The sequence below is a fragment of the Scyliorhinus canicula genome, chromosome 16 (genome assembly GCF_902713615.1).
Source record: "Scyliorhinus canicula chromosome 16, sScyCan1.1, whole genome shotgun sequence".
In the NCBI taxonomy this organism is placed as follows: domain Eukaryota; kingdom Metazoa; phylum Chordata; class Chondrichthyes; order Carcharhiniformes; family Scyliorhinidae; genus Scyliorhinus; species Scyliorhinus canicula.
The window spans coordinates 26,799,674-26,812,164 of NC_052161.1; the positions used below are offsets into that span (position 1 = coordinate 26,799,674).

Genomic DNA, 12,491 nt, shown 5'->3' on the forward strand with positions numbered 1-12,491 from the left:
TGGAGTTTGCACATTCTCCCCGTGTTTGCGTGAGTTTCTCCCCCACAACCCAAAGATGTGCAGGCTAGGTGGATTGGCCATGCTAAATTGCCCCTTATTTGGAAAAAATGAATTGGGCACTCTAAATTTATAATAAAATTTAAAAAAGAGAACCAGATGGGTTTTACAACAATCGACAATGGTTTCATGGTCACCTTTAAACCTTTAATTCCAGATTTTTATTGAATTTGAATTTCACCATCTGCCTTATCGGGATTCGAACCTGGATTCTCTGGATTACTAGTCCAGTGACAATACCACAAAGCCACTGCCTCCCCTACTTCCTCAAAGAACTGTAATATATCAGTTAACATAATTTCCCTTTCACAAAACCATGTTGACTCTGCCTAATTCCATTATGATTTTCTAAATACCCTGCTATAACCTCCTGAACAATGCCTTGATAAAGGCTAGCTGCCTTCTGTCTCTTTCCTTTCTTGAATGAAGATATTAAATCTATTATTTTCCAATCTGTTGGGACCATACTGGAGTGTAATGAATTTTGAGAGATTATCAGCAAAACGTCTGCAGTCACTTTTTCTAAGACCCTAGTGTGCCAGCCATATTATCCTGGGGACTAGTCAGTCTGTAAGTCTACTGGTTTACCCAACATCATTTTTCTGCTGATGGTAATTGGTTTAAGTTCCTCCCTCCTTTTCATCTTTTGATTTACAAGTATCTTTGTGAATTTTTCTACATCTTCTGTAGTGAATATAGACATAAAATACATATTCAACATCTCTGCTATTTCCTTGTTTTCCATGTTCAATTCCTCGGACTCTGTTGCTCGAGGACCAACATTAGCTTAATCACTTTTCCTATTTAAATACCGGCAGAAGTGGTTGCTGCCTGTTTCTTATACTGTCCTTTCTCCCTCTTTATTGCCTCTTTGAGTCATTCTTTGCTGTTCTTATTACAACTGTCAGACCAACAGCCAGTCTCTGCATGTTTGTACAGTGTTTCTTTCAATTTGGTACCATCCTTAATTGCATTATTCAGCTGTAGATCAGGACTCCTTCTCAAAGATTATGGGAGAGATTCTCCATTTCAGAGACTATGGGGTAGATTCTCCGCTGGCGGAATTCCTATTACTGGGGTCCCTGTGGGTGTCTCCCTATTACTGGGGATCCCTGTGGGTATCTCCCTATTACTAGGGCCCCCGTGGGTGTCTCCCTATTACTGGGGTCCCTGTGGGTGTCTCCCTATTACTGGAGTCCCTGTGGGGGTCTCCCTATTACTGGGATCATTGTGGATGTATCCCTATTACTGGGTTCCCTGTGGGGGTCTCCCTATTACTGGGGTCCCTGTGGGTGTATCACTATTACTGGGGTCCCTGTGGGGGTCTCCCTATTACTGGGGTCCCTGTGGGTGTCTCCCTATTACTGGGTCCCTGTGGATGTCTCCCTATTACTGGGGTCCCTGTGGGGGTCTCCCTATTACTGGGGTCCCTGTGGGGGTCTCCCTATTACTGGAGTCCCTGTGGGGGTCTCCCTATTACTGGGGTCCCTGTGGGGTGTCTCCCTATTACTGGGGTCCCTGTGGGGGTATCACTATTACTGGGTCCCCGTGGGGGTCTCCCTATTACTGGGGTCCCTGTGGGGTTCTCCCTATTACTGGGGTCCCTGTGGGTATCTCCCCATTACTGGGGTCCCTGTGGGGGTCTCCCTATTACTGGGGTCCCTTTGGGGTCTCCCTATTACTGGGTCCCTGTGGGGTCTCCCTATTACTGGGGTCCCTGTGGGGGTCTCCCTATTACTGGGGTCCCTGTGGGGGTCTCCCTATTACTGGGGTCCCTGTGGGGGTCTCCCTATTACTGGGGTCCCTGTGGGTGTCTCCCTATTACTGGGGTCCCTGTGGGTGCCTCCCTATTACTGGGGTCCCTGTGGGTGTCTCCCTATTACTGGGGTCCCTGTGGGTGTCTCTCTATTACTGGGGTCCCTGTGGGGGTCTCCCTATTACTGGGGTCCCTGTGGGTGTCTCCCTATTACTGGAGTCCCTGTGGGTGTCTCCCTATTACTGGGGTCCCTGTGGGTGTCTCCCTATTACTGGGGTCCCTGTGGGTGTCTCCCTATTAGTAGGGTCATCGTGGGTGTCTCCCTATTACTGGAGTCCCTGTGGGTGTCTCCCTATTACTGGGGTCCCTGTGGGGGTCTCCCTATTACTGGGGTCCCTGTGGGTGTCTCTCTATTACTGGGGTTCCTGTGGGTGTCTCCCTATTACTGGGGTCCCTGTGGGGGTCTCCCTATTACTGGGTTCCCTGTGGGGGTCTCCCTATTACTGGGGACCCTGTGGGTGTCTCCCTATTACTGGGGTCCCTGTGGGTGTCTCCCTATTACTGGGGTCCCTGTGGGTGTCTCCCTATTACTGGGGTCCCTGTGGGTATCTCCCTATTACTAGGGTCATTGTGGGTGTCTCCCTATTACTGGGGTCCCTGTGGGTGTCTCCCTATTACTGGGGTCCCTGTGGGTGTCTCCCTATTACTGGGGTCCCTGTGGGTGTCTCCCTATTACTGGAGTCCCTGTGGGTGTCTCCCTATTACTGGGATCCCTGTGGGTGTCTCCCTATTACTGGGGTCCCTGTGGGGGTCTCCCTATTACTGGGTCCCTGTGGGGGTCTCCCTATTACTGGAGTCCCTGTGGGTGCCTCCCTATTACTGGGGTCACTGTGGGGGTCTCCCTATTACTGGGGTCCCTGTGGGTATCTCCCTATTACTGGGGTCCCTGTGGGTGTCTCCCTATTACTGGAGTCCCTGTGGGTGTTTCCCTATTACTGGGATCCCTTTGGGTTTCTCCCTATTACTGGGGTCCCTGATGGGGGTCTCCCTATTACTGGCGTCCCTGTGGGTGTCTCCCTATTACTGGGGTCCCTGATGGGGGTCTCCCTATTACTGGCGTCCCTGTGGGTGTCTCCCTATTACTGGGGTCCCTGTGGGGGCCTCCCTATTATTGGCATCCCTGTGGGTGTCTCCCTATTACTGGGGTCCCTGTGGGTCTTTCCCTATTATTGGTGTCCCTTTGGGGGTCTCCCTATTACTGTGGTCAATGTGTAGGTGTCCCGATTACTGGGGTCTCTGTGGGGGTCTCCCTATTACTGGGGTCCCTTTGGGGGTCTCCCTATTACTGGGGTCCCTGTGGGGGTCTCCCTATTACTGTTGTCAATGTGTAGGTGTCTCGATTACTGGGGTCTCTGTGGGGGTCTCCCTATTACAGAGGTCTCCCTATTACATCGATCCTTTGAGAGGTCCCCCCCATTACAGGGGTCTCTGGAGGGGCGTGTGTGGAGGGCGGGAGATCTGGTAGAGAGAGTGGTGGGCAGGCACATGCATTGTGGGGGAGCTGGCCCTCGGTTGGGCTTGGATGGTCTCCACCAGCGATTCCCTGGCATGATGGACCTCGCGTTGGGCCAAGGGGTTAACTCCTGGAGAAAGCTACCCCCTTGGCCCACCGCGAGGTCCACCACACTAGGGCCATACTGGTAGAGATCACAAGTGATCCACCCTCATGTGACTCGCAGCCGGGAATGACAGAGGGCCAGAGCATAGGGTGCAGGGCCCGCTAAATGGATGCAAATGGGTCATTAAGATTAATTTGTACTCATTTACTTGCTCCCACTGGCACGCATCCTTGAACCTTTAACCTGCCGCCAGCAGGGGTTTGGAGCATTGCGTTCGGATTGGCACCTAGCGTCGATCCCGATTTTGCCCCAATGCCCGATTCTCTGTCCCATCGGGGAATATGGGCCGGGAATCTCTGAGCCCGTGCTGGGTCGGCGAATCGGCGGTGACGCCGGAAATTCCCACCACGCCGCTCTGACGCTGGGACGCGATACTCCAGCGACCGGAGAATCAGCAGCAGTCGCGCGCACGTGGTCGATGTACCGCCAGCCGGGGGCCATTGAAAACGGCCCCCATGGCGATTCTCCGCGGTCGAACCGCTGAGTTCCCGTCGTGTTCCGCCGGCCTGGTTCCAACCTGGTACCACCCGGCAGGAGCTCGGATCCGTGGCTGCGGTGGCCTCCTAGTGGAGGGGGGGGGGGGGGGGGGGGGTGGGATCAGACTCCGGTGAGGGGCCTGCACGACAGCCAGGCCCGCACCGGGGGCTGCCGATCGGCGGGCGTGCTTGATCTGGAGGGGGCCGACCTCTTTCTGTGCGGGCCCTCTGTGCCGCTACGCCATGTTATGTGGCGCTGGCACGGAAGCGGCCACCATGTTCATGCGCCGGTGCAGAAACTGCCGCCATGCGCAAAAATGGACCCACACCAACAGTGCAGAGCTGTGTATCATCGCCGGAGCAACGCGGAGCACTCCGGTGCTGTGCTGGCCCCCTGTGGGCCACTGAATCGCTGGGCCAAGAGGCCCATTGACGCCGGCATGAAATACTCCGGTGTTTACGCCGGCGTCAACACCTAGCCGGGATTCTGGAGAATCCCAGCCACGATCCGGATGTCCCGGGAAGGAGGATTCCCCCCCTTCACCCTTCCTGTAATGTAGCGCTAGAACTGCACACAGTATCCCAGCTGTGGCCTCACCAAAAGTTCTAAACAGCTCCAACATGACCTCCCTGTTTTTGTAATTTATGCCTCGATTGATAAAAGCAAGCCCCATATGCCTTTTTCCCCACCCTATTAACCTGCTCTTCTGCCGTCAACGATCTCTGGCCAAACCTGCCAAGCTCCCTTTGTTCCTCAGAACTTCCCTGTGGCATGCTGTTCATTTAATACTTCCTCGTCAAATTTCTCCTTCCAAAGTGTATCACAAAATACTTTTCAGAGTTACATCCATCTGGCAGTTAACTGCCCATTCGACCATCCAGTCCACAGCTTCCTGTAAACCAAGACGTTCAACCTCACTGTGAACCACCCGGCCAATATTGTGTCATCTGCAAACTTCCTGCTCCTAACCCCCACATAGTCATCTATGTTGTTTATATAAATGACAAATAATAGGGGGCCCAGCACAGAACTCTGTGGTACCACTGGACACTGGCTTCCAGTCACTAAAGCAGCCATCTGTCATCACCCTCTGTCTCCTAATTTTGAATCCACCTTGTCAAATTACCCTGTATCCAATGTTCATTTGCTTTGTTGAAATCCATATAAAGTGCATCAACTGCACTACCCCCATCTATAGGCCTTGTCACCTCCTCAAAAAATTCAATCAAATGTGTTTGACATGACTTCCTTCTGACAAAGCCATGCTGACTAAACCTGATCAAACTTTGCCTCCCCACGTGGAGATAGATTCTCCCCAGAAATTTCTCCAATAGTTTCACTACTACTGACATGGGACTCACTGGCCTGTAGTTCCCTGGTTTATCTCTCCAACTTTCTTCAATAGTGGGATCACATTAGCTGGGCAAAACCTGAATTTATGCCTTTTCCTTCTTTTGAGCTTGGGTATCGAACATTGGGCCATCCAACCTTGGACGAGGAGAAAACCTCTGATGTTTGGAAACACCCACAATTTGGAATCTCTGGGGTCAGAGATCGTAAACTCTCTGAATTAGATAGAACCTTCACCTTACTTGGATATGTTTTAGAGCACCCTAGTCCCGTTTCAGAATCCCTCGCACCCAAAACCTGTACTGTTAAGTAGGCATGGTGGCACAGTGGTTAGCGCTGGGAAGAGGACAACAATATATGAATGGGGAAACCTGGGCAGAGTTGGAAGAACCAAGAAAATGCAGGAAAGTTACAACCCAGTCTGGATCTCATAGCATCACCTTTTCAGCGTCAGGATGTGTCAGTGTCCGTACCCGAAGCTCACACGTTTGTTCTTTGCAGGAAAAACCACTGTGCGGGTATCAGAATCTTGTAATAGTTTTCTTCCTCAAGCCAGCACTGGTAAAAGGGGGAGGAGTTCCCACCGTGATGGTAAATGGCAGGAACTGGACACAAATTCCAAATGCGTCCTTCCGAATTTATTAGTGGGAGCTTGTGGAGGGAAATGGCTCAGACCGTCGACTGCAGCTGTTTGTCAGAGCTGCCCAAACATGGAATCCCTGAGCTCCATAAATGGCCATGTACGTCAAAGAGTGGGTTGAGTGGAACCTGCCCACAGCAGGCCACGTCACACTAGCATGGTTCTCGTGGCACACCAGTGTTCAGCGGCCCACCAGTTGAAAACCACTGACCGAGAGATTCCTTTACCATGTGGTATTAGTTAATCTTGTTTCATTCTCCAGGTATAGAGTGGCCTGCTCCCTCATTTGCTCCAAAATGTACTGCTCTTAGAAATTCTTTACTCAATTAACTATTTTGCAGGCTATCTTTACCAATCTGATTCATCCCATCTACAAGTAGATAAAGTGACCTACGATCATTGTGGTACCTTTCTTACATGCCCCATTTATTTATTTCTGTGTACTCTGTCCTACAGTGTAACTATTGTGACGCGGCTTATGAACTACTCTCACAAGTGACGTCTCATCTTTCCTATCTCTACCAAACAGATTCTACATCATGTTCTTTTGAGCTAAGGCCATTGCACACTACTGTACAAAAGTCATCCTTCCTTAACATTACTACCAGACCTCATTCTCCTAGCTTCGTGTCTTTTCAAAATGTCAAACATCCTTCAATATTCAGGTCCTAGCCTTGGTCACCATAAGCCTCGGATAATACATATTTATTTCTATCTCTGCTAAATATTCATCCATTCTGTCATCTACTGGAGATATATTACTTGAGAATATCACCGGCCAGACATACATATGTATTGAACCTTTTTGAAAACAACACTTTTTCTAAGCTAAGGGACAGTGGCTTATATCAGTTACTATGTTGTATTTGTGAAGCACATGGGCCATTTTAATGTCGACGCAAAGTTTATGGAGTGCTCAGAGAGAGGTCATTTAATTCAGCTCATGGATCCAGTGGAAAGATACTGGATTTAGAATAGTCAGAGAGATTGCCTACCCTATCTCTCTTTTTTTCTGAGATGACTCTCACCAGAGCTGAGCCTTTTGTGATTTCAAAAACCCACCAGAAGACCTCATTGCTGCAACAAAGAGTTTCAAATCAACAGGCAGTCTCCAGTGAGAAACCCCAAGGACCAACAGCTACTGTGGATGTTGGTACTTTAGCTGTGAATAGGCACCTGGACACTCAATGAATATTTTTTCCAGACTTTACTTGTTGGCCAAGTTTTTAATATTAGACACTTTGCAAAGTTTTATTTCCTTTTTACATGCTTGGCGAATTGTGTATGCGTTATTTTTGCATTAGTAGGTTATTGGACATAGTGATAAATTTTAAACCTTTTGTTCGTAATTTTGGTATCTTTACCTAAGTGAATGCTAACAATAAACCTAACTCTTTATTTATCCCACCCCGGTAAGCCCCTGCAGATGGTTATTCTGAGGACCCTAGTGAGTGCCTCATACATGCAATGCAATTCCCTGGTTACTAGGCAGAGTTTAACCAACTTAAGCTTTCAAGAGTTACAGAGCTGCTGCTGTTGGGAGTCCTTTTGTCTCTCCTCATACTGCATTGCTTCAAAATAGCTCCATTAAACAAGATTGGTTACAAAAAGACACATATAGTGATTCGAATGGCACTTGTTCATCAGTGCAATTTATAACAGTTTGGCATTTTATAACAGTTTGGCATTTGTATATAATAACCTTACATCAAAATATAGATTACTTTACACACAATGTATGTTGAAGAAACCTTAGTTATCATAAAATTATAGAACACATTGAGCCTGTGCAGGCTCTTGTCCATTAGTCCTATCCTAACTCCACAGCTCTGCAAGGTTTTCTTCTTCAAGAACATATACATTTTGCAGCATGGGTTTTCCTATCGAGATTACCCTTTTTCAGTCGTAACGGAGGGATTGATTGAGAAGCAATGACTTCACTCACTGTGATCCACTAACGAAGACCTGAATGAACTATGCTACCTTCTGCACAATGACATGAAGCCCAGGTCAAGTAATTGGACATTTTTTCTAAAGGTTGTTACGCTCACTACAGGTCTTGCCTTCGATGCCACTGGTTTCTTCTAAGCTGCTACACCACTCAGATTGCAGTACAAATCTGAATAGGAGTGGTCAGGCCTATTCAGGATAGGAATAGAGTCCTCTCCAACTTTTAGAGAGCCAAAGATTCATCAACTGTGGGATGACTCCTAGGCCTCAACGTGACAGAGCAATTTAGTTTGATTATGTTGCAACTTTTCTGAAGCTCAGGAGTCGATAGATAACACCACATTGCAGTGGACCCATTGAGCCTCCTGAATGGAAAAGTATTCCACTCCCACAATGTTCAAATTAGCCACACTCAATCTTGCATGTCAAAACAGTTATCACTAAACCACATGTATTGATGGCACAATAGAGGTCCTTAACTGACAAATTTTCACAAGTTGTCACAATGCTTTAGTCACTTATCTCCCATCTTCATTCAGTAAAGGCAGTGTTAGGGTGGCTTCTGGGAGACAAGACATAGTCTTTACTTCCGGAGCTCATAACACCGCTTCAACCGATAACCTCGTCAGTTTAAAAGCACTACAAGAAGGTCAACTCATCAAACAGAGCCATTGTTGATAGGACTATTGGGGTCCAGAAGTCAAGAGCTTCTTGTACCATGAATAGGGATTGCTAAATTACATCTGCACTGAAATCCCTTTGGGGAAATGAATTCCTTTGTGAGTTGGCATAGCGTATCATACACATGTCCTTTGTAAATACGTTTACAATTTCACCAAGGCAACTGTGCAGAGGAAATTCTCCATCAGAATATGACTAAATGTAAGAAGTTAGTGACAATTTTCTGAAGATTGACTCTCGTGTGGAATTTCATTAGAGGGAATTAGCCCGACAGTTTTGCAATTCTATCTTTGGCAGTTACTCATATTTACAGCAAGAGAAGAGCCTTGCGAAATTATCCCTGTTGAGTCTTTTTATCAGCTACAAAAAAAAACAGTTATCACTACAGTCACATGTTTAATAGCAGACTGACACCACTACAGAACGATACCATAAAATTATAAGTGCCCTCAATTGATTTAAAAAACAACACAAATCACTTTATAAACACATGGGTGAATGATACCGATCAAAACACTAAGTTGTCAAACCTTCCTCATATATTTGGAAAAATGTCTGATCCCTTTAAATCTCTAATGCAAGACCTACGGTAAATGCCTATTGCTGTTTCGTGGTCGCTGCCCTGCTGCTCCTCAACCTTTCAATGACTCATCATTCTTCTCAACTCGTTAAATAAATCTATTTGGCACAGAGAGAAAAAATGAAGGGCAGTCTGCAAAAATGGAAGTAATTAAAATAACAAATCTGAATAAATAAAGTCAAAACGGCAAACAGCATTAACAAATTCCTTTGACCAAGTGTAATCAATTGAACCTTATTATCTTTTTCATTATAATATGCAAATATTGCTGCTTGAACATTTCAGTCACCCGACATATTCTCCTGCAATGTATGTGCATCCTGTTTAACTAGTGTACATATTCTGATGAACTGTGGTTAGTGCTACATCTCTCTAAATGCCTCACCATCATTTACAGCTTCCTTTCCACAATTTTAATCCTTTTGCAGGTAAAAAAAAATTGATACTTACCACCGTAATACCAATCGGTGGATTTCTACAGAGAAGAAGACATTTCCCAATTTAGAACACATTAGCAAAATGCAATGGCAGCCTAAAATCTGCGCAAAACCACCTGCAAAATCTTTAACAAAAGTTGGACAATCTATGAATTTAAAAACTTCACGTTCTTTAAAATTTAGTTCCATGAACATAAATACATCACCTTTCCTTTGAACGAAAGGTTGAACACCATGCGACATTTCAAATTTCTAAAAGTTCTGTGTGAATAGATAGTGAGAAATAAAGATTTGTCTACGTTACTTACTGTTAATGGCAGAGCTGCATGCAAGATCACACAAACATAAACCAGAGCCATAACCCTTGCCATGCTGACAGATATAATGGTTGGACCTGGGATATTTGACGGTAATGAAAACCTTGATTTTATGCTAAAAAAAGCGAATTTACCAGAAGTCAAATTGTCAATGCATAGGCATGGAGGAAAAATGTTATCCAGACATCGAGTGTGGATTAATCTTTAACAGTTAAGGACCTGACACAGATAATTTCTAGTTACCGTCTCTTTTCACAATCCGATCAATATTCAACAAACCTATGCAGATAAGATAAACCAAGGTCCTATTTTGTAGAATTACAATATTTATTTGAAAACCGATTTATTTTATTTGCTTGCATTTCTGCATATGATTGACTTATTTAAAACAGGCTTACACAACTGTTAAGGTAGCAGTCTAAATAATTCCAACTTTAATGGGGGAAAAGCTTAGTTTCAATGAAACATTTGCAACAATTTAGACAATCTTGATAGCGGAAAGCTACTGTTTGTAATGGTGATGCTAAAGGGAGTGCTTCAAAAAGAAAAGATTGTTGTTTCAAATAAATTGACCTTTCCCATCTTTTCTGTTCGATCCCTTTGGTTTAGTTTCCATCCTGCCTCCAGCAAGACAACCCTGGTCAAAGCCACAAACATCATCCTTGTGACTGACTGTCGTGCTGTCTTTCCTTCTCCTGCTTGAACCCTCCGTTGCATTCAGCAGGTTGAGCATGTCTCCAATGTGATTCCTCTGTGGCTCAATTTGCGAAGTTCCATTCCGACCTGATGCAGGCTAAACCCTACAGTGTCTTGCCTGCCGGAACAGAGCTTCAAACTTACCACGAGATAGCTAGAGACCACATATTTCCAACTCTGCATCACCATCGTCTCCCTCTGCCCTTATTTCATGCACAGCCACTGAAACCTTTGTCCATGGCTTTGTGATCTCCAAACTCAATTGCTCCGATCTTTTCACCAGCTATCCAGACTCCACCCATTGCAATCTCAAGCTCATGCAAAACTGTCACCTCATCCTTTAATTGAAAAGTTCCGACTGCCTTGTCCCGTAGAACTCTTGCCAGCCTCCATTGACTTTCCATTGCTTAAATCATCTGACTAAAAAACCCTTATTCTCATCTACAAATTCTTCCTTTGTCCCATTCTTTCAATCGCTGAAAGCTTGCCTGCCCCTCTATATTTCTTTCTAGTGCATTTTGAAATGCAGAACGTTTAACTCCTTGGCCTCATAATCTGCAATGGTCTCTCTAATAATCTCAGTCTAGTTTTGTCTGCTTACTCTTTCAAAAGCTTTACTCAAACCTACTTCTTTAACCATGGGCGGAATTCTTCTTTGGCTGATGCCGAAATCGGAAACGTGACGGCGGGGAATAGGTTCCAATGCTAAAATCGCGGCGGGCGCCGATCTGGCGCCAAATTGCAAATCTCCTTCACCTCGACAGCGGTGTCAACGCGGTCCAGAACGCACGTACAGTAAACACGGTTTGTATATCTTTAGCAGGCCTGACCTGGTATTCTCCTGGGCCTCCGCGATTTTCCGCCTCCGATGGGCCCAGTTCCCGATAGCGCGGTTCACTTGTGCTTTTAAATATTGTGAAACCGGCGTCGTGGTTGCTGAGGGAGAGAGAGGGGTACGGAAAGTGTCCAACATCACCATAGTTTGCTGACAGTTTTGCCGTTTGCCGCAGGGGGGCTTCTGCCAGTGTTGGGGGGAGAGCGGGGAGTGGCCAGGAGTTGGGCAGTGGGGTCGGGGTGGACAGGCACAGAACACCATTGCCACAGCCGCAGTGGCGGCCAAGAACAAAGAACAAAGAACAATACAGCACAGGAACAGGCCCTTCGGCCCTCCATACCTGTACCGGTCATACCACCCTTGGCCAAAACCCTCAGCACTTCCTAGTGCCGTATCTCTCTATACCCATCCTATCCATGTATTTGTTGAGATGCCTCTTGATCGCGGTTAATGTATCTGCTTCTACAATGCCCCTGGCAGCGCATTTCAGGCACTCACCACCCTCTGTGTAAAAGACCTGCCTCACACATCTCTTCTAAACGTTGCCCCATGGACCTTAAACCTATGCCTCCTACTGACTGACCCCTCAACCCTGGGATAGACTGCTTGCCCATCCACTCTATCCATGCACCTCATAATGTTGTAGACCTCTATCAGATCACCCTTCTGGCACCAGACGACCCATCAGCTGTATGGGCGCGCTCCAGCACAACCAGTGCCATTTTATTGGCTGGGTGAATGTTCATGGGGATGTAATGTGTATATGTGGCTGCAGCTTGTCAGCCTCCTGATTGTCAATCACAGATCCGGCGACTCCCACACTGTTTTTCATTGGAATTGATTGTGTTCCACGTGGTGCCGGTGCTAGCCCCTCTACAGTCACTGAATCAGTCCAGGTTCGGAGCTAGTTTTGCTGTCATGGAATTCCACAAATCCGGTGTCACCAGTTAGTCTCAGGAACGGAGAATCCAGCCCCATGTCTTTGGTCATTTCCCTCAACCTATCTCCCATCTCTGCTCAATGCCTTGCCGCCTCT

General features: G+C 46.7%; 1 protein-coding gene across 2 annotated transcripts in view; it reads right to left on the reverse strand.

The window, feature by feature from the left end:
- The window catches only part of LOC119950654 (hyaluronan-binding protein 2-like), a 55,690-nt gene extending 45,558 nt beyond the window's left edge, over positions 1–10,132 (reverse strand). For both annotated transcript variants that reach the window (XM_038773270.1, XM_038773269.1), the window contains exons 1-2: positions 9,916–10,132; positions 9,621–9,645 (exon numbers count right to left, since the gene is read on the reverse strand). In XM_038773270.1, coding sequence (XP_038629198.1) covers positions 9,621–9,645; positions 9,916–9,978 — 88 coding nt within the window. In that variant the 5' untranslated portion in view covers positions 9,979–10,132. The remainder of the gene's footprint in view (positions 1–9,620; positions 9,646–9,915) is intronic.
- Between the last annotated feature and the right edge of the window lie 2,359 nt (positions 10,133–12,491).